The 21,477-nt window shown below is 38.7% G+C and overlaps 1 protein-coding gene across 7 annotated transcripts in view; it reads right to left on the bottom strand.

Moving 5' to 3' along the window:
- Window positions 1-4,009: 4,009 nt before the first annotated feature.
- Window positions 4,010-21,477, bottom strand: part of LOC143031574 (uncharacterized) — a 33,788-nt gene continuing 16,320 nt past the window's right edge. For 3 of the 7 annotated variants that reach the window (XM_076195600.1, XM_076195603.1, XM_076195604.1), the window contains exons 2-3: window positions 17,938-18,056; window positions 9,191-14,929 (exon numbers count right to left, since the gene is read on the bottom strand). In XM_076195600.1, coding sequence (XP_076051715.1) covers window positions 13,052-14,359 — 1,308 coding nt within the window. In that variant the 5' untranslated portion in view covers window positions 14,360-14,929; window positions 17,938-18,056 and the 3' untranslated portion in view covers window positions 9,191-13,051. Of the gene's footprint in view, window positions 5,004-9,190; window positions 14,930-16,073; window positions 16,262-17,937; window positions 18,057-21,477 lie in introns of those variants that run through there. The other 4 variants (XR_012967013.1, XR_012967014.1, XM_076195601.1 and 1 more) reach the window with 3 other exon arrangements.

Raw genomic sequence — 21,477 nt, 5'->3', positions numbered from 1 at the left:
ATATTTCATCCACCTTTTCACATAAAGGAGTTGATATTGAGTAACCGCTCCATTCCTACTACTTTGTCAGTGACCGAAAGTTCCACACTAGTGCAACATAATAGTCTAAAGTCTCTTCTCAGAAAGATTTCTGGGGATGACCCAAAAACTGTTATTAGCTATTGTAAACCTGCATGCTTACCATCAGTGAAACTTAAGACAATTATTATCACTGTCAATTCCTGTTAAACCCTTCCCTCCTATTAGGAAACCTTTCTCCAAAATTTACATTTTATTTGCCTTTATAACCAATAGCATTATAAGTAAAACATCCAATTATCCAAAAACTTCTTCATAAAGATTAGTAGTATTATCAGTAATACTCTATATTTTTCTTATGTACAGAGTTCCTATTCATTGGAAGAAATAAATTCCAATTGGAAATTTACCAAGAATTTCAACAAGTAAATTTGTATGTACAGTACTAAATACATTACCTGGAAATCTATTTATACTCCCCATCATCTAGAACTGGGGTTCCCAACATTTTTGTTCCTTGGCCATTTTAATCAATTCTCATGTACTAAATACATTACCTGGAAAACTATTTATACTCCCCATCATCTAGAACTGGGGTTCCCAAAATTTTTGTTCCTTGGCAATTTTAATCAATTCTCATGTACCCCTAAAATTAAGGAAAATATTATGAAACTGATATAGTCAGGGCTGTGGAGTCGGAACACAAAACCTCCGACTCCTCTATTTTTGGCACCACCGACTCCGACTCCTCTTCATGTAATTAACTGATTATGGCCTACATATTTTATAAAGCCTATACAACACACATACGCTCCAATCTTGAGTAGACTTATATCATTATAACTGGTTTATATCAAAGACTAAAGATATATGTTATAGTGTGGCTTTCCTGTGTTTGACCTCTTCATTGATAGTTTATTACTGAAGTAGAGATTTTTTTGAAAGGATATTGAAGAAAGTTCAGTAAAATAAAGATTCTATAATGTACCTCTTGATTTAACTACCTACTGGTACTGCTATGCGATTATTGCGATGGACATATCTCTGGTTTTGGAACCGATCTTATCGATATAAGTACAATACAAGATACAGCTGAACATGTTTGAAATGTGAAACTTTTTTTTCAACTTTGAATATCCTTATTTCAATAATTCAATGTTAAAAAGTATAGAGAGGACAAAGAAGGGGAAAGGAGAGAAGAGATAGTATTATTGCATTAGTCTACAGTTGAAATCATAATTATCCTATTGTTTGGCAACACAGCAGTGAGAGAAACCACCAAACTGATGGAGTGATGGAAACGACGCATATGGAACTTGACAGGAATATTACAGCTCTTGTGACTGTGTGTCAACAGGTGTAAAATGGAGGTGTTTATCTAATTTATTCAAGTAATACTTTGGATGTTTATTGCTCTATGTATAAATTTGAAAGCCAGTGTTGCACAAGGACGTTTTGGGGGTTTAGTGGAATGACCACGAAGATAAGACGATGAGATTTATTACATTTTATAATTTTTTTATTTTTTTTTTATATAATCTACTTATAAGGAGTGTGCGCTGCATAACTACAGACTAAACGAAGGCATTATAAAGTGTAAATTTAACTGGAGTCGGAGTCGGTATATTTTTAGACCCCGACTCCAGTGACACTGTAATTGCTTCCGACTCTGACTCCGACTCCAGTGACCGTAATTGCTTCCGATTCCGACTCCAACTCCACAGCCCTGATTATATTACTTTGAAATCTGTATGTGTAGACTGTATAAGAATTTTAACAGTGATAACTTCAATAAACAAAACTCGGATAACTTATAAAATATTTTGATCCATCACATACCTATCATTTAATAACTATCCATAATGATCATTACTAAGTAAAAGTACACAAAACTGTTCAGAACATTGTGACCAAAATTAAAGACTACTAATGAGGTTAATATGAAGGGAAACTATAGCAACAGCACAAGAAAGATCATATTCTGGAATTTTGACTTTTGATCTGTATTTTGTAGAGCTGGGCATGTTACCATCAGACAGGTAGTGTGCTACCAAAAAATCTGTGTATACATACTGCATACATGTATACATATACACATATGCAGCAACACGGACCGCTCTAAGGAAATTAGAATCAGTAAATCATTTAGGTAAATGCACCCCAGATTTTTCAGTAACACACTACCTGTCTGGCAGTAATGAACTCAGCTCTGGTATTTTGATCTAATACCCAGCAGTGCTGAAAATGCTGACTCATTAAGCTATGTTGATGGAAAAACAGTGCTAAAATACCCTAATGTGCCCCCTGGAAAGTGCAAATATGCCTTTTCGGGTATATATACGGTTGGGAAATCCTGATCTAGAAGGACCAATGATGGGTACATACCTCTTGTGGTTCTGTGTAATGGATATCAGAAGAAATCATCTCCCTGCTGCTTCTTTGACATTCTCACCTCTAACTAGAGGTAGAGCACTAAGGGACAGACTCTTTGGAACAGACCTAAGCTATCTTTCCTCTACTTTTTTCTTATAAGGAGAGTGAACAACCAAGTTATTTCCCTCCTACCAGCCAGACATAGAAACAAACTCATAATGCAACACAGACAACTGCTCAATGTCTCTTCCCAAAGAAATCTATGGATGGGCCTAGGGTCCACTGGTTTCTACTGTGGGCTTTCAATTAGTGAAACCAGTGGCAACAAATTATTACCAAGGGGCATCCTAGGATGAGATGGATGGATGGGGTGAAAGGGGCATTACAAAAGAGAGGAATGTCTGTTGAGGAAGGACGAAAGAGGACAGAAGATAGGGGTGAATGGAGAAGGGTTGTGTATGGATGATGCTGTGATGCATGAGGGGGAATGGGTGGGGGATGGGGGGTGTGGAAGTATGTATGAGAAAAAATTTGACGCAGCCCGAAGGGATTTCTCCCCGTCTTCTCCTTTTCTGCATGGGGGGACGGAGAGGGGAGGTCGCCGAATTTATGAAGCGGCCTTGCTGTGGATGTGCTATGTCTTGTGACACTGCTTCTGACCCAGGGCAGTGGACAGGATGCAGGGATGACCCGTCATCCAGGAGGTGCCAAGATGGGAGGGAGAGAGATGGGTGGAGGGGAGTGGAATATTTAGGAAATGGAATGGGTGGGAGTGGTTTCTATGTCTTTTTTTTTTTTTTGGCTACCTCCTGTGTAGGGGGAAAAAGCCTTTGATATATGTATGTACAATATTACCATATATTTTGGTGGATAAGGCAACTTTCTGATAAGACAATCCCAAATTTCAGTCTTTCATGGTTTTAGCTGATATCAATGGTATAAGACAACTCCTAAACTACCAAACCATCTACGACGTTTAGGTCAGTGAGGACCAAACAACTGAGATGTTGATATAACAGTATCATGAAATAAATACCTTGAATGTATTACCAGTAATAAGGCACCATACCTTAATGTACTAGCATTACCTGTAAATTGTGAAATGTTAGTATGTTATTAGTTAGGCATACAAGGGTAAATACCATACATAGACTATCATCTGTAGTGGTAGCAGGTTGTTGAACCAAGGTCACTGTTTTTGTATCTGGCGTATAGGATGACCCTACCCTCTTTTTTATGATTCAAGTGTCGTCTTACCCACCAAAATATATATTATACTTAAGAGTAAAGAGGTCTATAAATATTCGTCAAGAATTTTAACAAATGCTGCAAGGACTGAGATGAAAACACTTCCTGTTTTCTAGGCGAAAAATCTTACAAGATTTTGGCAGGTGAGGCAGCCCTTGGGTAAACCCATTAAACTCCGATGACAAGATGTCTTGTCATTTGGTCAAATAAAACAAAAAATCATAAAACACCAAAATGTTTGATCAAACACCAGAAAAGTATGACGTCAGTCCTCGCTTCGCTCGCGAGCGAAGCGAGGACTGACGACATACTTTTCTGGTGTTTGATCAAACATTTTGGTGTTTTATGATTTTTTGTTTTATTTGACCAAATGACAAGACATCTTGTCATCGGAGTTTAATGGGTGAAGAACTTACCCTCATACAATTCAAGCTGGAAACCCGTCTGATATGAAGCAAGTTGAACAAAGCCAATACTCACCTGTTGTACATGCCAGAAAGGAGTAGCTATGTGCAGTATTAGTTTTACTATAATGGGGCTTCATATTTATGATACAAGGGCTAGCAGAGGAAATACAGAAAGGTTTGTAACCAGTAAATCCCAAACCAAAAGAAACAAGTATACATGCATTTAGTTACATCACCAGGAGGTGCCGAGATGGGAGGGAGGGAGGAGGGTGGAGGGGAGTGGAATGTATGGGAAATGGAATAGGTGGGAGTGGTTTCTATGCCTTTTTCTTTTTGGCTACCCCCCGTGTAGGGGGGAAAAGCCTTTTGTATATGTATGTACCTGTAGAGGTACTCTACTACAGCAGAAGCCATTAATTTTGCCGTTTTCCGACTGTCCGGTTAAGCAGCATTTATTTGCAGCCGTTGGCTTTGAGCCTGGGCCCATGTGTAAAGCAGGACTGAAACAAATGCACCACATGCCTTCAGACATTCATACAGGTTAATGAATTCAAGAAATGAATTTATTTATTCAGCTAATTTATTCAATTTATCTATTTTTTTTGTGTATTTTGAGATCAATAACAGCATAGAAATACATGCTAAAACTAAATACAACCCCTTTACAATGGTTAATACAATTTTTTTTGTCAAAGAGCAAAATAATTATCTTGATCCCTTTCAACATGTTTGTATTCTATGTACTTTATTCTTGGTAACACTCCTTCACAAAAAGGGTTAATATTCATGACAAAATATATAAAACTATGTGCAATGACAAGGCCTAATGGTGTTCTGGCAACAGACAGGTTAGTAAGAGCATACTACCTTAACTCCCTGCTTCAGAAAAGTCCTCTTCAAGTGGGGAAGTTTATTATGTTAAACCCAGTCATCACGAACACAAGTCTAAGTCTCAGCCTTGCCATAAGGATGCGAAAAAAAATCATATTAATAATAAAATAATAAATAAAAACTATGATAATAATGGATGTTAGCTCCTAGAAACTAGAGCATGCTACGGTTAGTCCTATCATCACACCTCCACCTCAAGGTTCATCAGTCTCTGGACCAGGCCCAAATCTCTATTAGCCTAGCAGATAACTCATAAGATGAAATACTAAGGTCACTGGACCTGTCATCATTAATGAAAGACAAGAAAGAGTTGACATGATAGTGGTGTTCAAGTCATTAATCAACCCATTCAACTGCGATGACAAGATCCTTGTCATTTGGTCAAATAAAACAAAAAATCATAAAACACCAAAATGTTTGATCAAACACCAGAAAAATATGACGTCAGTCCTCGCTTCGCGAAGCGAGGACCGACGTCATATTTTTCTGGTGTTTGATCAAACATTTTGTTGTTTTATTATGATTTTTTGTTTTATTTGACCAAATGACAAGGATCTTGTCATCGCAGTTGAATGGGAAGCGAGTGGGCAGAAGAAACTCTTGGTCATTACAAGGTGATGTAAACAAAGACCACAGGTCTGATGCATATCATGACATACAGTTTAGTGCACAGATGTATCCACTCCTGGATTAACCTGAAGCTTGGTCAAATAAAAGAAGCGAGATAAACAGGATCCCCGTGAGCATTGCTCCTTCCAAGTACAAAAGTCCCATTATAAGACCATCAGTACACACACACATACATACATACACACACAGCTCCCTTTCCCATGTATCTTATGGGAAAGGGGGCTAGGCTCGTGGTGTCCCGCCTTTGTATCTTGCAGTGTCTAGTTTAAGAGCAAACTAGACACTGCGAAATACAAAGGCAGGACACCACGAGCATACCTCCATTTCCCGTGAAATACAACTAGGTAAATAAATACACACACACACACACAAAAAAATCATATGACCTGAACAGTTTATGATCTCAAATACCTGATATGACGTTCATTTGGGGGTAAATGAAATTACAGTTCGAAATGAGTGGCCTAGGATTAATGTAACTGGCTGCATAATAATGTACAGTGATTCAGGTGTACAGAGATGAATTTGTGGAGCGGTAGAGAACAGCATATCAATCCTGTCCCCAACCTACTGTACTCTGTTGTTAAAAATTCAGTATACAATTATACCAAAGGGAATGTAACTGCTTGTATCTTTGTGCCCTCCCTGTACACTAAAATTAGGTAAATAAACAATGAAAATTGACAAGTGAATGCTCCCCTCCTACTACTAACCAGTAAGAAACAGATCTACACTAATACAACAGACTACAGTCCAAAGTTTCTTTCCAGGGAGGCCTACAGGAGGGTCCAAGGACCACAGCTGGTTACTGTGGAGCTGCAGGTTTCCAGCCAATGAAACTTGAAGCAACAATTATGTAAACTTCCTTCTTGAGATTTCTTTACTGCAAACAAGAGACACTCCTCCTTCATGAGCTGACTCTTCACCTCTAGCACATTATTTCATATCAACCTTCAGCATCGAAGAGCAGCTTTTCTATGATAATAAGGAGAGAATCATCAACTGTATAATGTTCAAGATTTGTTCTTCAAGTTCATTTTTAATTCCATCTATATAAAAATTAAACACTTGGAGACCAATGACAGGTACCTGTTTGTGGTGGTCCTGCAAGATGCCCATTTTAAAAACCTATCAACCTCTCACCTCCATCAAGAGGTAGTTCTATGTGGCTGACACTTGGTTTCCAGACTGGAGCCTAGGATCTCTTATGTCAAGTTTGACTATATTTTTTCATGAACGGAAAACTGACAGCCAGTAAGTGTGCCCCACCTGCTAATTTGTTCCAGTAAGGAGAAGAAAAGAAGTCTAAGGTTTCTCCCTATAAAGATAAGTAGGATGGGCCAAAAACCATCCCCAAGTGCAGCAGAGCTACTGGTTTCTATTCAGAGAAATTCAAGGCAATAACTATTATTATCATCAAACATCCTTGGTGACACTACATACTCTTACTCTGTTGGTTGTCAGGCCGGACGGCCCTTCACTGCTTTCACTATGCCTCTCCAGATGGTTCTATCCTCTGCCAATTCCTTCCAGTCCTCTCTTGGTGCCACCTTCTCCACGTCCTCCTTTACTCCATCCATCCATCTGTGCCTGGATCTCCCTACTGGTCGTCTGCCCTCTACTCCTCCATCACCTTCTTTGGTAGTCTGTCTGGGATATGCATTTGTAGTCCACGTTGCACTCCCACACCAGCCCCGATATAGTCCCATCATTTTCTCATTGTCGTGGTCCTGGTGCTTCCACTCTATTTCCTTTACATCTTGGTGGAATTGCTCGCCTTGTTCTTCTTAGTATGTGCCCATATTGTCCTTGAATTTGTCCAGGTGAGCGTCCTGCACATCAAGTTTAAGGGACATCCGGTGTTTGCTCAGGAAGCCCTTGACAACTGATATGAAACAGTTCCATGCTGTTCTCTCAATTCTACTGAACTTATTGGAGAACTCAGTAGACTCAAGCACCTCCTTTATCCGAGATCCAACAAAAATCCCACCTTTCATTTTGGCCTCAGATAACTTGGGGAAGAATTCAAGATGGTACTTAAAAATGGTTGATTCCTAGTTGGTAGCTTTCACCAATTCTTTCATTAACCCCAACTTAATGTGTACTGGCATCATGAGCACAATCCTGGGATCAACCAGTGGCTCCCACATGATGGTTCTGGGTTCCAACTACACATTCTGTTCGCTAATCCCAGTTCTTCCTGTTGTAGTGGTCATAGGTGGCTTTGCTGTCCCAAAGGCAGAGGAAGCATTGGAATCTGATAAAGTCTCCCTGAAGATCAAGCAGGAAAGCCACCATCTTAAGGTCTCCAATGGTTTCCCAACTGTACTGGTTGTATTGCAGAGATTCCAGGAGGACTTTCATGCTGTAGTAGTCTTCTTTCGGGCAGACTGAATGGGCTAGGGGCAATGTCAGGAACTTGCTTCCATTATGGAGGAAGACAGCCTTTAAACTTGAGGTAGAACTGTCTATGAAGAGCCACCACTCCTTGGGCACAAACAGCAACCCAATAATGTCAAACGGTGCAGGCACATCATGACAAGCAGAGGCCATCCCTAAGAGTGGAAATGCCTGAGAAAAGTTCATGCTGACTTCTCTGACTTGTCACCTGCATCTCCTCCATGACCAAGTTCCACTGCTTCATACTGGAGATGAATACCTCTGCATTGGACTTGGTCAGACCCATATCCCTGACCAAGTCATTTACTTTTTTATTTGGGAAGTGAGGAAACTTTCTTTGGTACCACAGGCAGGTAAGCCAAGTCCTCATCATCCATCTCCTCCTCTTCATCAAAATACTTGTTTTGAACTTCACCTGGAGTAGGTGGGACTGGCACAGGATATTTGGAGCAGCAAGGAATTGGAACAATTAATGATGGGAGATCTGTGCAATGCACAGCAGCAGCATTCTTTCCTTTCCACCACTTACCACTGGCTGAGCGGGTTAGGGCGTTGTTACTTGCAGCAAAGGTCGAGGTGAGGGTGGTTTGAATCCTGCCACCAGCGAAGTTGAACCAAGGGCATGGTTCATTAAATTCCACGCTACAAAGCCCTCTGTGAGGGGCACCGTCCAAGCCTCCCGATAGGTGGGGGGGGGGGGGGGGGGAGTGTGTGACGTTAAACCATATCATCATACACTCACATCCACAATGCAAAAGCAGTTTGGGGAGTGGTCTGTTGGCTCTAGCCAGACCCATGGGTTGGAGAATTTCAGGGAGCTTTTATCACCTCGCAGCCACCCTTCCAGCATCTTCTTGCAGTGCTCACAATAGTGTGAGGAGCCCCAGGGCTTGTCCTGGTCCCCAATTGGCATCCCAAAGTACTTCTGGTAGGCTTCACAAACCTTCAATGTTTCGAAGGAGAACTTTTTGCCTCTCTTTTTTGGATACTCGCTGCATATATAACAGAAGGAGTTGGGGGTGCTGGCAGCCCCTTGAAGCCATCTGAGAATATTTAAATATATACAATCAGAAAATATGGATCTTATAGATCTGAAACTATAAATTATAAACATGTTAAATGAACATGCATGTATTAAATAAGTAGGTTAATTCAGGCTATAGGCATCAAATTTTGACAAAAAAAAATTTTTAGCACTAAATTGCATCAATTGCACTCAAAAATATGACTAAAATTGCTTTTACTGCAATTCTAAAATTTTATTCAGATGTATGCTAGTGGCTAGCCTAGAATTTTTACAAACCCAATTTTATTACTGTTTAATAAAATTTGTTATCCATTTGGTACCTAACAAAAAAGTGATTACAAGCCAGGAATAGAGGGGAATTTTTTTTTTTCTTTTACATAGTGTTATTGTCATCAAACATCCTTGGTGACACTACATACCTATGGGCTACCCCTAAATCTACTCTTAGTACAATTTCTTTGGTGCAAGTTTCCACATATGTGCATCACTCATATATGAAGTCTGGAAAGTATCCAGCCATTATGAATATTTGCAGAACTGGTCATATGATCCTAACAGATTGTGACGGACACTGACAGAAGACCCTATTACATATGAGGCCCTGCATGGAGAAGTGTCCCATGCGACACAATGGCTGGTTTTGAGTTACGCACATATAACACTATTTTGCGCCGGCCGAGCGAGCATGAGGTTTTACCACTTTGTTTTAGGAGCGTTTCGACCATATTGCAGGTCACGTTTTGTCCTCTCCGACATGCTCGGATTGAAGTAGAAGGGCCAAAATAGTGTTATATGTGCGTAACTCAAAACCGACTATTGTGTCGCATGGGACACTTCTCCATGCGGGGCCTCATATTGAGTAAGCAGCCATAACCCCATGTAACAATCTATTTACCTCCCAGATATAGTCGAGTGAAGATGTGTACCCTTTGACCGTTGCAGTGACAACTGAGCAAGTAGCTTTGGTTTCTGGGTCAGCGCTGTAGACCTACGATTCATCTCCGGTAATTATTTGTTTCAGGATATCTGGGTCCCTTGTAGCAGCTTGAAGCAAGTCCAGTGAATTTTCAGCACAAAATTCCTTCTCTTCACAGGTCAGGAGACACATGATGAATTTTGCCGCCACACAACCGTCAAACAGTACACATCTTTATTAAAGTAGGTGTCACATCAGAGTATGGCCACTCTGGCATACAAAATTGGGTCCTCTGTCAGTGTCCACCAAGTCCTGTTAGGATCACACAACCAGTTCTGCAAATATTCATAATGGCTGGATACTTTCTGGACAGACCTTGTACACATTAACTACAGTTTCACTTAATAACCCTATATATCCTCCCAGAAATTTAGATCATGCACCCAGCAACCAGTATTTCATTTTTCTTAAAATTAATGCTTTATTCACTACCCAAAAAGCTCTACATCTCTGCAACCTTTTCTTTCTCCAATATACCCCCATTCTTTTCAGAGCTTACTTTTATCTACAAAAATCTTCAACCCACATATCAATATTCATCCTTTTTTACACCTTAGAATGCTCTGCATCACACAGATTTCATTTTTTTTTCTCAAACTCATTCTCCTATCGGTAAACCATAATTCAGTTTAATGTCACAAACTCCCACTCTCGGCAAGGACTATAACAGTACCTCTTTATGGAAGACTTTTTGGAAGCAGAAAATTTAATATAGCATGCCCTTACTACAAGCTTGCTTATTGCTGGGCAGAATCAATCCACCTCCACTCCAGATCTCTGCCACAAACAGCAATGCTCTGTTATGAGCATTTATGATTTTCTTTTCAATAAAAAATAAATCATTTACATACATATACCAAAAGCTTTTCCCATTTACAAGAGAGACATCCAAAGTCAAAGACATAAATCCACTCCCACCCATTTCATCCCCACATACTCCACTCCTATTCACCATCCCTTTTTTCTTGGCTCCTCCTCAATGATGGGTCATCCCTGTATCTTTCCCACTGCCCTGGGTCAGAAGCAATTCAAAACGACACAGCATATCCACAGCAAAACCGCTTCATTTCATCAGTGACCCATCTCTATCCCCTCATGCAGAGAAAGAAGAGGCAGTGAGAAAATGCCTTCTGGCTGCATCAAAATATCATTTACACATACTCCCTCCCCCACCTACTCCTTTCTATGCATCATTCATACATAACCATTCTCCATTCACCCCTGTCTTCTGTCCTCTCCCTTCCTTCCTCAACAGACAGCTCCCTCTTTCCCGACATCCCTCTTACCCCACCCATCCACCTCATCCTCAGTCACCCCCTCATGTTCACTCCATCCACCTCTGCCTTTCACACTTCTTTTACTAATCTTTCTTCACTCATTCTTTCCATGTGTTCAAACCAATGAATCAAAAATAAATCATACTAATTAAATCTTAAAAGGGATGAGTTAGAGGAACTGAATAGTTACAACTATTCAGGTCACATCCAGCAGGGAATAGAGTGGGGTGGAGGTAAACCATCTTGGGGTAATGAAAAGCATCATGAAGAAAAAGGTATCTTGGGATGGATGCAAAGAGATTATATGAAACGGTGATCTGCTTACAGCATTGTATGGGGCAGAAACTTGGAATTTAAGGGAAGTAGAATGAAGAAATTTCTATGTATAATATTTACCTAATTGTAGCATACAGAACGGGAGAAACACTAGTTGGGTCGTATCTCCTGCTTCCCAGTTTATCATATCTAGACTCTAATTGTACTATACAGAAAAGGAGCAATGATCATTAGGTCCTGTTTCCTACTCTTCGATTTTAATAATACCTAGCTTCAAAGTCATGTACAATTCATGTATTGACCTAGTTGTATTATACGGGAAGGGAGCTATGCTTGTGGTGACCCATCTTTGTATCTCTCAGCATCAAGTTTTTTCTTAAAATTTTGAATAGTGTTTGCACACACTGTTTCTTTGTCTAATTTGTTCCAAGTATGGGAAGCTGTGTGGGAAGCTGTTTTTTTCAGATCTTTTCTGTAATTATCTTTTTTCAGTTTCTTTTCATGTCCTCTCATTTTTCCATTGTCCCATTTCAATAAGTCATTCTTATCTAAGATTTCCATTCCTTTCATTATTCTACAGATAGTTAATAAGTCTCCCCTTTCCCTTTTTTGTTCCAGAGTTGGTAATTCTAATTTGGACAGTCTTTGCTCATATGTCATTTTGGAAAGAGTTGGTGCTAGTTTTGTTGTTAGAGTTGAACTGTTTGAAAAGTATTGTGGGGGTTACAAGGATGAACAGGTTGAAAAATAAGGTGAGGAGAGAAGGAGTGGAAAAGGAGCTGGCATATGGGGCTGATGAAGAAATACTGGGTTGATTTGTGCACATGGAAAGAATAAAGGAGGAAAGACAAGCAAAAAGAGTGTGGAATGCAGAGATGGATGGAGTGAACTTGATAGGAAGACAGCAGAAGGGTGTGAGTGGAGAATGGTTGTGAATGGATGATAAGTTGACACAGCCCAAAGGGAATTCCCCTCGTCTTTTCTATTTTCACACAAGGGAATGAGGAGGGAGCATTGCCATGTAAGTTAAGCAGTGGTCCCCTACTAAAGAAGTACTGAGTCTTGGTACACTGTTTCTGACAATACCCTTCATCCATGAGGAGCTAAGATAAAAGGGACACAAAAAGGAGTGGGATGAGTGAATGCCTTAGCTGGCTATCTCTCTTATAAAGTGGAAAAAGTCTCTGGTATACAAGACTCAAAGCTATACAATTATTTGTACTTGAGAAACTGTCAAGAATATGGTGCAAAAATATACCATATGTTCAAGACCACACCTTTGGAAAGTAATGTATTATGCATTGTCAAGAACATGGTGCAAAAATATACCATATGTTCAAGACCACACCTTTGGAAAGTAATGTATTATGCATCACATGCATTTCCAGGAGAACCTTGACAGATGTATGCTGAAGTGCAATTTGATAGACACAGTTTCTGCTAACACAAAGATATAACGGGTAAATCCAATTTCAAAAGGGGCGTTAAAAATAATAGGAGCAGAAACAATTGACAAACATTCCTTTTTCTATTGGTCCTCAAACATACACCAAAGTCTTGGAAAGTTCCCTGTAAAATCATGGATCTTATAGATCTCCTTACCAAAAAACCAATCCACCCAAGACTGTGCAATTCTGATCCAGAACAATTCAAATTCCTCACCCATTTGTACATAGGATGCATTCAATTCAGTGACCCTATCAGCCATAGATTTTTTAATCACATCCAGAGACAATTTTTTCTCTTTATCATACTGTTTCACAAAATATGCTGTTTTTACTCGTATAGCTCTCTTTACAATGTATTTTGAGCTCTTGGCCTTTAGAAGACCAATAGTGTGTTCACAATCTTTAGACATCATATAAACCACAACTCCCTCTGTTTCTTGAAACTTCTTATCCGTTTTGACTCTTTCCATTATGGAGTCTATTGCACCTCTGTACCCCTCCCCTTGATCCTCTTTTCGTTTTTCTTTCAAAAACACCTCAGCTGTTTTCATGCCCATATCCTTCAGCCTAGCCAGCATGTCGAATGGTCTTGGTATTGTCAGGTCATACGGAGATGCCGGGGTGCATGTAAGGAACACAAGCTCATTTTCTTTGAAATGTCGATGAATTGGAACAACATGACCATAGTCTGGCTGCATCAGTTCAGCCACCAATGTCCAGTTATTTCTAGCCAAGTCTCTTTGCAGATTTTCCAATTTGTCTGATTGGCACACTTCAGAGAACAATTTAAATGTGGCCAGGCCCACCTTACAAGGCAGAGGTAGTTCTTCCATCTGTGCCAACACATCCTCCCTGTCACGGGCAAGAATGTGCCTTCTCTTGGATCCAAACACCCAAATAATCTCATTGTCTCCATCCCTCTCAAAGCATGAGATGTGAGCAGCTTCCCCATTCATCTTTTCCAAGCATACAAACTCAGACACAGTTTTTTCTGCATTCAGTCTTGGATCAAAGAATTTTTCAAAACTGAAGGAGTCATGGTTCCCATCTTCAGTTGCTCCTTCATCTTCTTCCTCATCCCAGTCCTCATGACCTGAAAATTTTTTGTTGGCACACACAAGAATACGGGTAACTGTTCCGTCAACTTCAAGCAATGCAAGACCTCGTGGGATGTACGTTCGTATCTGTTCATCTTCAGAGTAAAGCCAATCTTCAGGTGGCCCAAAACCCTTACTTTTGGCATTCAATTTGGCAAACTTTGCATTGATAATCACATCAATGATGAATGCATTATCTTTGTTCAAGATTGCAGTTGGCACAGATCGTCGCTTCAAGACAACCTTATTATCCTTTTGGAATTCAAAAATCTTTTCTAAATACTTATCCATGTTGAATTTCTTCTTGCTCCAAAACTATACTGGAAGCTAGATGTAGGTCAAATAAATATAGCAGCCAGGGCCAACATAGAGTTTCTGGGCAAACTTTGAACTCTAGTACAAACACTTTTTTAACATATGTATAAAGAATTTTTGAAAATAAAAATAGTTTTATATCACAAAAATTTGGTTAAAAAAAAAATCCATTGCATCAAGAAAAATTTTCATCTTAACTCCAAGACCTAGGATTTCTGAAAATGCAAACTGCATGCTAGTTTTGCTGCCTTTTACTCATCCAAGTCGTCAGCAATACTATATACTAAGGACCAGTGTTTAGAAGTAATGGTTTGCTTCACCAATTCTGGAATGATGTCACTCACTTTTCCAAGTTACTAACAACAACCAATCCAAGCCTGACTGAGATCTTCAAAATGGCCACACCCTTGTCTGTTTAGGCAGCCAACTTCTGGCAGTCTGGGGAGTGGACAATAACTTTCCCAATGTTTTGGGTCACTCTAAAGCTCAGCTTTGCAAGTCTGTCCATGATCTCATGAAAACAGCATCAGCTTATATGACAGGGATCTGTGGAAAAAAGACCAAAATGAAGTTGTGGTTGACTATGAATTACAAGCAGGGGCTTGAGTGCCCAAGCACACCCAAACATTTTCCTAGTATAAGAGTAGCATACTGCAAATGGGTGTGTCTCCTAATCCCAATGAATGCACTGGAAAATACTGGGTGGATTATGACTGCAATGAGTCCTAATTCACTGCTTTATTCAAAGACACAATAGACATAATACTTGCTGATATTATCAACTATTTTGTGCAGATAGAGAAAGCCAGGTCAGTATGGAATATGACAAGTCCCAGAAGGTCTGAACCTGTCATTCATGCCAGTTTAGATTCTAGTCTGAACTTTGTAGACATTTCTCCACACAAACCCAAAATTATGGACATGTGACACTGAAAACTTTGTCGAAGGCAAATTCTCTTTGATAAGAGTCATCAGTAAGACAAGTTCACAAAATCCAAGGAGAGCAAGTCCCACTGATATATGATCCTGGATGCCATAAATACAGTAAAGATTCCTATTCCCCTCACTCTGTTCCACTAAATAGACCATCAAATTCTGTACTTCACAAATTTTATACTTCCAGCATCTATCCTAGTTGAGAAATCACTCTAAAGACAGTACAAATTGAACTGATACTACAGTATTCAGGTCACCCTGCCACATTAAAAGAGGGCTAATACAGCATTGGTCTAGCAAGACTCCAACTGTCCCTGAAACATCCACCACACAGACAACAGAGTACTTCATCCTACAACAGGGGTTCCCAACCTTTTCTTGCTTGAGGCACCCTTGCCAAGCCCTTCAGAAGTCTCCAGCACCATTATTAGAAAATCTAAATTCTAGTTTGTCAGTATTTTGTTGATTCAACATCAGTGTGACAAAATTTTGTCTCTGGATAATATGAAAATACTCATCATTACACTGATGCTGCTCTAATGAACAAAAATAGATGATAGAGAGTCGGTAATAGAAAAATTATTTTTGCCCTGAATTTTGGCAGCACCTTCAGTTGACCTCACGGCACCCTTTGGTGCCGTGGCACACCAGTCGGGAACCATTGTCCTACACTGTCCTACTCTCACACTATCCAGGCAACATAAAATCTCTTCTCTGAGTCTTATGGGCCAAACCAGTGCCCAAGGCTTGTTACCTGGAGGCTGCAGTCTTGCAAGAAGGACTTGAGGCTTGATTAAAACCTGCAGTAATACATAAGATGCTTCTTCAAGTAGTGTCCTAATGTGATATTGAATGCTTAAATTTCATCCAATTAATATTCTAGGAGCTCTATTGATATTCATGCAGACCAAAGTCATGTAGCATTCTTTTATGATTGGAAACCTTGATTCAAAGAAAAGAAAAAGATTGTAATAATAATAACATTGAAATAAAAAATAAACTACTTTCATTTTCTACTATCCCTCCTTTCTGCTATGTTCCCTAAATATCTCCTTCACCAACTCAATAAATACACCTCTTCAATGTCATATAGTTCTAAGGTCATTAGTTCTGGTCATCACCAATGAAATACCAATACCTTTTCAAGTTAGCATTAACCTCTTCACTACGGGGCACATCGCACGTCTGGCATCATTAGCTGACCGACATGCAATGTTGCGTCATAATAATCGCATTATAAAAAATAGAGTCAGTGCTCAATCGTTCGTTCTCTTTCACCTGTGTATTTTGATAACCATAGAAAACTGATGAAGCCAGTTTAGAGAGAATGAAAATTACGTAGGTACGACTACAATAAATATAATCAAGATGGCGATGTCGGCAACAACGAGTACCCACTTGCTCCTCATGCCGCCCCCGTAGGCGTCACCGTATGGAAGTGGTTAAGTCTCACAGTGATTAGGTAAGTGAGGACAAGTGACTTGATTCATATCAGCATTTTGTCAGCAAACCAGTACTCCTATCTTTGAAGATATTATTGCAGTGAAGAGGTGCAGTCATAAAGATGAAGGAAAAGTTTAAAGAGGACAGCAGAGCACAAGGATAATACTGTAGAAGTTGGAAGTGATCAGCATTCATTTTTTAGGATGGAATTTGTCTTTAATCAGAAAAGAATACTTCATGATTCTCTTGTGTATGCATGTTACTAAAGTCCCTAAAAACACTAAGTGCATAAAAGTTATGTAGTTAATACACATTACGGGGAGATTCATATGTTAAATCCTTCTGCATATGTACTGACAATACCATATACTCTGATTGAGCAAACTCATAACGCCATAGCTAATTCCTTGCTTTATATAACTAGATCATGCACATTCTTGATGCAGTTCCAGTCATACCACCATGGTGTCTATACACACTAGGGTTGGTCAATTCAACAATTCACATATGCAACCTCAATAAATCCCTATTTTAAACCTTAATTCAGCATCTAAACCCATAAATTTGACATTCATACGGCACAAAAAATATCTTAGATTGTCAGCTAAGATGGGGGTGACTTATATTTCAACAAATTGTGTATTGATGCCTTATAAACCACCCTAACCCTGTTGAACTGCATGGCCCCAGTGTATATAATTGTGTTGGATAAGATTGCATTGCAGTTGTAGGTATATTTAGGTGTTCTGGTGTATTTGTCATGATGTCCTAGTTCCTAATTTTCATGGGTCAATTTAACCACTTCAGTACGACTTAAATTCTCGCACACAGCACTGGCTGTCATCTGTAATTTGTAACACACTACTCACATTATAAAATATAAGGCACTACAGTATTACTTGTTCTCTTTTACTCAGAGTAATAATAAACACAGAAAACATGATCAAACCAGTTCCCAGAATCCGGGGATAACTCATGTACAACTACAAAATATATATATAATCAAGACACTTACGCTAGCTTCCTCATGTACACACGTGGGCCTCATGATGCCTATGTAGGTGTCATTGTACCGAAGTGGTTAAATGTTCCCAAATTTGTATAAGAACCATTTGAAAGTCCATGGAACCTCAGAGCACAGATATACTTCAAGCACACTTTCTAAGTTAACTTACATTTCTTAACAAGATTCAGCAAAGCTAAGAGATGCAGTAAGTCTAAACATCCAATTGTAGAATTTGGGCAAGGTCCAATCAGTATCTCAGGGAATAGAACTCTTCAATCTATCTGAAATCTGTAAAACCAAATTAAAACTTTATTCCAATATTTTGCCTTACATAATAAATTTATCATCTCTTCCACTAATACTGTGAAATCAATGGTAGGTGATCCACCTTTAAATATACGAGTTAATTTCTTTATCTGAAATGCCACAGCCTGAAAACCTCCATGCTCTAAGTTTTTAGAAAGGAAGTACCACAAATGGGAAATCCAGTGCTTACGAGAATTCCCAGGTGATATACAGCTGTTGCAGCCCATGCCTGAATGAGGAGTTTGGCATTGGAGCACTTATTATACTGCATAAGATTAATCAACAAGAAGAAAAAATATACTGGCATAATGAAATGAAGTTAATGAAAAATAAGAAAACCTAGCATAGAACAAAAAATTAATATTACTGGTTGTATGCTAAAAAAAAAATGTTATGTCAAGTACACATTATAGCCAACTTATGACACCTGACTTTCAACGTTCAATTTTATTTATGCCTACATACTTAAAAACCTAGGTCCAATGTTGTAACAACTCCACAGCTTAAGGGTCCGTCAGGGGCAATTATTCGAAAAAATCTGGTACATGAACGAATTTTAGGAAAACATTTAAAAAGAATCTCTATGATGTTGGCAACACTCCTACAAAGTTATAGAGCTGTATTTCGTTTCTATCTTTTTATACAGAATAAAATAGATAAATTATTGGCAACCTCTGGCAACCCCATTGCGTATCAAATATTCTGTATATTGGAATAGCGTTAATTTTTTCTATAGCTATTTTGTTTTTTGCTACGGAATTGTGTTTATGGAGGTATTTAGCAACTCCTCCCACAAGCATAGATCCAGAAATAGCACACATCAGGGCATCAGTACCCATCCAAACGTCAAAGTGAGGTCACGTTCTTTTGAAGCTCTCACCGTGCTTCATATTTTTGATTCCTCACTGTAATTTCTTGCGGTAATCATGGCAAGATTGACGAAAAGCCAGCGAGCAAGGAGGAAGAATGCAGTGAAGGCCCTTGCGTGCCAGATGAAGAAACGAGAAGGAAAAAAACAAACAAACGAAGAGGACAGCATCCAACAATGTTGGTTATAAAGAAGGATTTGTTGTTCCTCTTCTTGAAGAACCCTACACCCATATTCATAAGTCTGCCCTCGAAAGAAGAGACAAGAAACGAGAGGAGAAAAAAAGTGAAAAGTAAAAGTGGTAAAGTGACCAAAAGCGGGGACTATGGGGCTGGGGCCTTTTAAAAATGTCGCGCAAAATTTAAATGCCTTCTCATGTACATTTAATGTTTTTGTTCTTTTTGTTGTTATTTCTTCGGTTGTTCTTGATGGATTTTTGTCATTTTTGTTTCATTTGAAAGATAAAATTATGCTCTTTATTTCCTATATTAAAAAATAAAAGAAATTTTATTTTATTTTTTCTATTTATGAAACCTGAATTTTGCAGCATCTTTGAAATGTTCAGAAAAGAAAATTCACAAAAAATCAGAGGTATAAGTTTGGTCAAATGTACAATATAACAAATATTCCCCAGAATCTAAGCTTGCAATATATACCAAGCTTAATTATGTGGAAGGATTTCCATATGATTAATTACAGCTTCATTAAACTTCATTATATCTTCACTACACTTTATATATACATGTGAGGAATACAATACCCAGGGGAATTATAGACAAATGTAAATGGTAATTATACCTAAGTTCATCAAAGAGATTCAAAAAGTTATAGGACATGCTCCCTTATAAAGCAACCTGACGGTCCCTTAAGTATAAGCAGAAATTAAATCAAGAGATGCCTTTAGCCAACCTTAGTTAAGCTTTCATTAATAATGGCCAAATTGGGAGCTTGGGATTTATGCTTAACCCATTAAACTCCAATGACAAGATTCTTTGTCATTTGGTCAAATAAAACAAAAAATCATAAAACACCAAAATGTTTGATCAAACACCAGAAAAATATGACGCCCAGTCCTCGCTTCGCTCACGAGCGAAGCGAGGACTGACGTCATATTTTTCTGGTGTTTGATCAAACATTTTGGTGTTTTATGATTTTTTGTTTTATTTGACCAAATGACAAAGAATCTTGTCATTGGAGTTTAATGGGTTAAGGGAGTGTCACATCACTTTATAGAGTAGGGGAAATTAAATCTTCAAATATGTAATGAACTTAGGTATAATCACCCCTTATATCTGTGTATAATTCCTCAGGGTGTTGTGTTTCTCCCATGTATATATAAAGCACAGTGAAGATATAGTGATGATATAGAGCTCTAGTGAAGCTCTAATTACTTAATGGAAAATCCTTCCACATCATTCAGCTTAGTATGAAATGAAAGCTTAAGAGTATGGGGAACGAATTTTATTGAATACATTTTGTCAAACTAATACCTCTTATTCTTTATCAATTTGTTTCTCTGAATAATTAAAAAATGCTGCAAAATTCTGGTTTCATAATACATATATATATATATATTACTGTAGTAAATAAAGAGAATGATATTTTCTTTCAAATGAAACAAAATTGACAAAAATTCATAAAGAACAACCAAAGATATTACAACAGAAAGAACAAAAACATAAACTTTACGGGCCAGGGATTTAAATTTTCACGACCATTTATTTGATGGTTACGATGTATAGCAAATCTCCAATTTCCTCTTCTTTGCTGATGAGGTGTGAAGTGAAGGTGAGTGGTGTGGTGTGGGTGGAGGTGTAAGGTGGGCATGGCTAGTAGATGCTTGAGGAGTGCTGGGTGCAGCTGTGATGCTTTTCTCTTTTTTTCCCCTTCTTGTTTCTATTTCAGGCACTCATGGGCCCTCTCTATATTCTGCCGCTTCACTCTGTTGTTTCTTGTCAATTTTCCCATGATCACAGCAACAATACAGGGCGAGGAATCAAAATTGTGGCGTACAGTGAGAGTGCCAGGAGCGACATCATCTTTGACCTTTTGAAGAGTAATGATACCTTGTCCATTGTTTTTGTGGGGTATGCTAGTGGGAGGAGTTGCCAAAGTCTCCATAAACACAATTCTGTAGCAAATAATGAAATACCTATAGATATGTTGATGCTATTTCAATATACAGAATGCTTTTTTATGCAATGGGGTTGCCAGAGGTTGCCAATATTTTATCTATTTTATGCTGTATAAAAAACAGAAATGAAATACAGCTGTGTAACTTTGTATGAGTGTTGCCACCATCATAGAGATTCTTTTGCCATCATAGAGATTCTTTTGAAATGTTTACCTACATTTGTATATGTACCAGAATTTTTCAAATGATCCCTGGCAACGCTCTCTTAACGAGTGTACAGGGTCCAATTGATATTCACACATCATCCCCCCCCCAAAAGAGAGCTACAATTAGTGAAATCTACATCAATGGTACTATTGTCCCTTACTAGCCAAAAGGCATATATCCACTCCCACCCATTT

This window comes from Oratosquilla oratoria, chromosome 12 (assembly GCF_046742065.1).
Source record: "Oratosquilla oratoria isolate Oo_2021 chromosome 12, ASM4674206v1, whole genome shotgun sequence".
Taxonomy (NCBI): domain Eukaryota; kingdom Metazoa; phylum Arthropoda; class Malacostraca; order Stomatopoda; family Squillidae; genus Oratosquilla; species Oratosquilla oratoria.
This window is presented reverse-complemented; position numbering and strand designations above follow the sequence as displayed.